Below are 1,742 nucleotides of genomic sequence, written 5' to 3' on the forward strand. Positions count from 1 at the left end.
AGGGCGAGAGGTGCACGGACATGTTCTTGTGGCGCTTCTCGAAGCGGTTGTACTTGCGGATGTAGTGCAGGTAGTCCCTGCGGATGACGATGGTGCGCTGCATCTTCATCTTGGTCACCACGCCTGCGGGCGGAGGGCAGCGTGAGCGCCGCCCGCGGGATGGCACCCTTGGGATGGCACCCTTGGGGTGTCACCCTCGGGATGGCGCCCTCGGGGTGTCACCCTTGGGGTGTCACCCTTGGAGTGTCACCCTCGGGATGGCGCCCTTGGGGTGTCGCCCTCGGGATGGCGCCCTCGGGATGGCACCTTTGGGGTGTCACCCTTGGGGTGTCACCCTCGGGATGGCACCTTTGGGGTGTCACCCTTGGGGTGTCACCCTCGGGGTGTCACCCTCGGGATGGCGCCCTCGGGATGGCGCCCTCGGGATGGCACCTTTGGGGTGTCACCCTTGGGGTGTCACCCTCGGGATGGCGCCCTTGGGGTGTCACCCTCGGGGTGTCACCCTCGGGGTGTCACCCTCGGGGTGTCACCCTTGGGGTGTCACCCTCGGGATGGCACCTTTGGGGTGTCACCCTTGGGGTGTCACCCTCGGGATGGCGCCCTCGGGGTGGCGCCCTGAGCCCTGGGTGTCCCTGCTGGACCAGCAGTTGGACTGGGTGATCCCTAGGGATCCTTGTCAACCCCAACNCCCGTGCTCTGGGTGTCCCTGTGGAGCAGGAAGGATGGACGGGATGATCCCTAGGGATCCCTTCTAACCTCAACCATTCTGTGGGTGCCCTGCACTCCGGGTGTCCCTGTGGAGCAGGAAGGATGGACGGGATGATCCCTAGGGATCCCTTCCAGCCTCAACACCCTGGGATGCTGTGACCAGGCCCAGGGCTCTTCCCACGGAGACCCTTCCTGCTCGCGGGGACACCCGCTGCCCCTTGTCCCCCCAGGGGGGACCCCAGGGAAGTGGGGGGCTCCGCCCCGCGCCCCGCGCCCGCCCGGGGGTCCCCGCGCCCGGCGTCAGCGCCAACGTCGGCGTCACGGCCCCCGAGGGGGGGCTCCGAAGACCATCGTGAGAGCAGCATCACGCGCCGGCCGGGCCCCCCGCGCCCCCCGCGCGCCCCACCTGAGAGGATGCGCCCGCGGATGGACACGTTGCCCGTGAAGGGGCACTTCTTGTCGATGTAGGTGCCCTCGATGGCCTGCGGGAGAGGCGGGTGAGCGGCGCGGGGCCCGGGCCCCCGTTGATGGACCCCCCCCCCTGTGGGACCCCCCCAGTCCCACCTCCTTGGGGGTCTTGAAGCCCAGCCCGATGTTCTTGTAGTAGCGGGGCAGCTTCTCCTTGCCGCCCTCGCCCAGCAGCACCCGCTTCTTGTTCTGGAAGATGGTCGGCTGCTTCTGGTAGGCGCGCTCCGTCTGCGGGGAGGGGGCGTCAGCGGGGGGGCGTGCGCACCGCGACAGGGACCCCCCAAATGGGGAGCCCCTGTGGGCACCGGGACCCCCACCGCGACAGGGACCCCCCAACTGGGGAGCCCCTGTGGGCACCGGGACCCCTAACTGGGGACCCCCCTGTGGGCACCGGGACCCCCACCGCGACAGGGACCCCCAAATGGGGAGCCCCTGTGGGCACCGGGACCCCCACCGCGACAGGGACCCCCAAACTGGGGAGCCCTTGTGGGCACCGGGACCCCCACCGCGACAGGGACCCCCCAAATGGGGAGCCCCACCAGGACAGGGACCCCCCAACCGGGGAG

The 1,742-nt window shown here is 70.1% G+C and overlaps 1 protein-coding gene and 1 non-coding gene across 2 annotated transcripts in view; both read right to left on the reverse strand.

Moving 5' to 3' along the window:
* RPS11 (ribosomal protein S11) overlaps window positions 1-1,471 on the reverse strand; it is a gene marked incomplete at its 5' end in the record, with an annotated part of 3,775 nt that extends 2,304 nt beyond the window's left edge. Inside the window, 3 exons of the mRNA XM_026042137.1 lie at window positions 6-123; window positions 1,115-1,190; window positions 1,273-1,471. Of these exons, the coding sequence (XP_025897922.1) occupies window positions 6-123; window positions 1,115-1,190; window positions 1,273-1,471 (393 nt within the window). The remainder of the gene's footprint in view (window positions 1-5; window positions 124-1,114; window positions 1,191-1,272) is intronic.
* Window positions 1,000-1,081, reverse strand: LOC112949699. Its single transcript, XR_003249860.1, has one exon. It is a non-coding gene; the product is annotated as a small nucleolar RNA SNORD35 (small nucleolar RNA).
* Window positions 1,472-1,742: the final 271 nt, after the last annotated feature.

Source organism: Nothoprocta perdicaria, unplaced genomic scaffold (assembly GCF_003342845.1).
Source record: "Nothoprocta perdicaria isolate Ctin4 unplaced genomic scaffold, notPer1 scaffold_1029, whole genome shotgun sequence".
In the NCBI taxonomy this organism is placed as follows: Eukaryota; Metazoa; Chordata; class Aves; order Tinamiformes; family Tinamidae; genus Nothoprocta; species Nothoprocta perdicaria.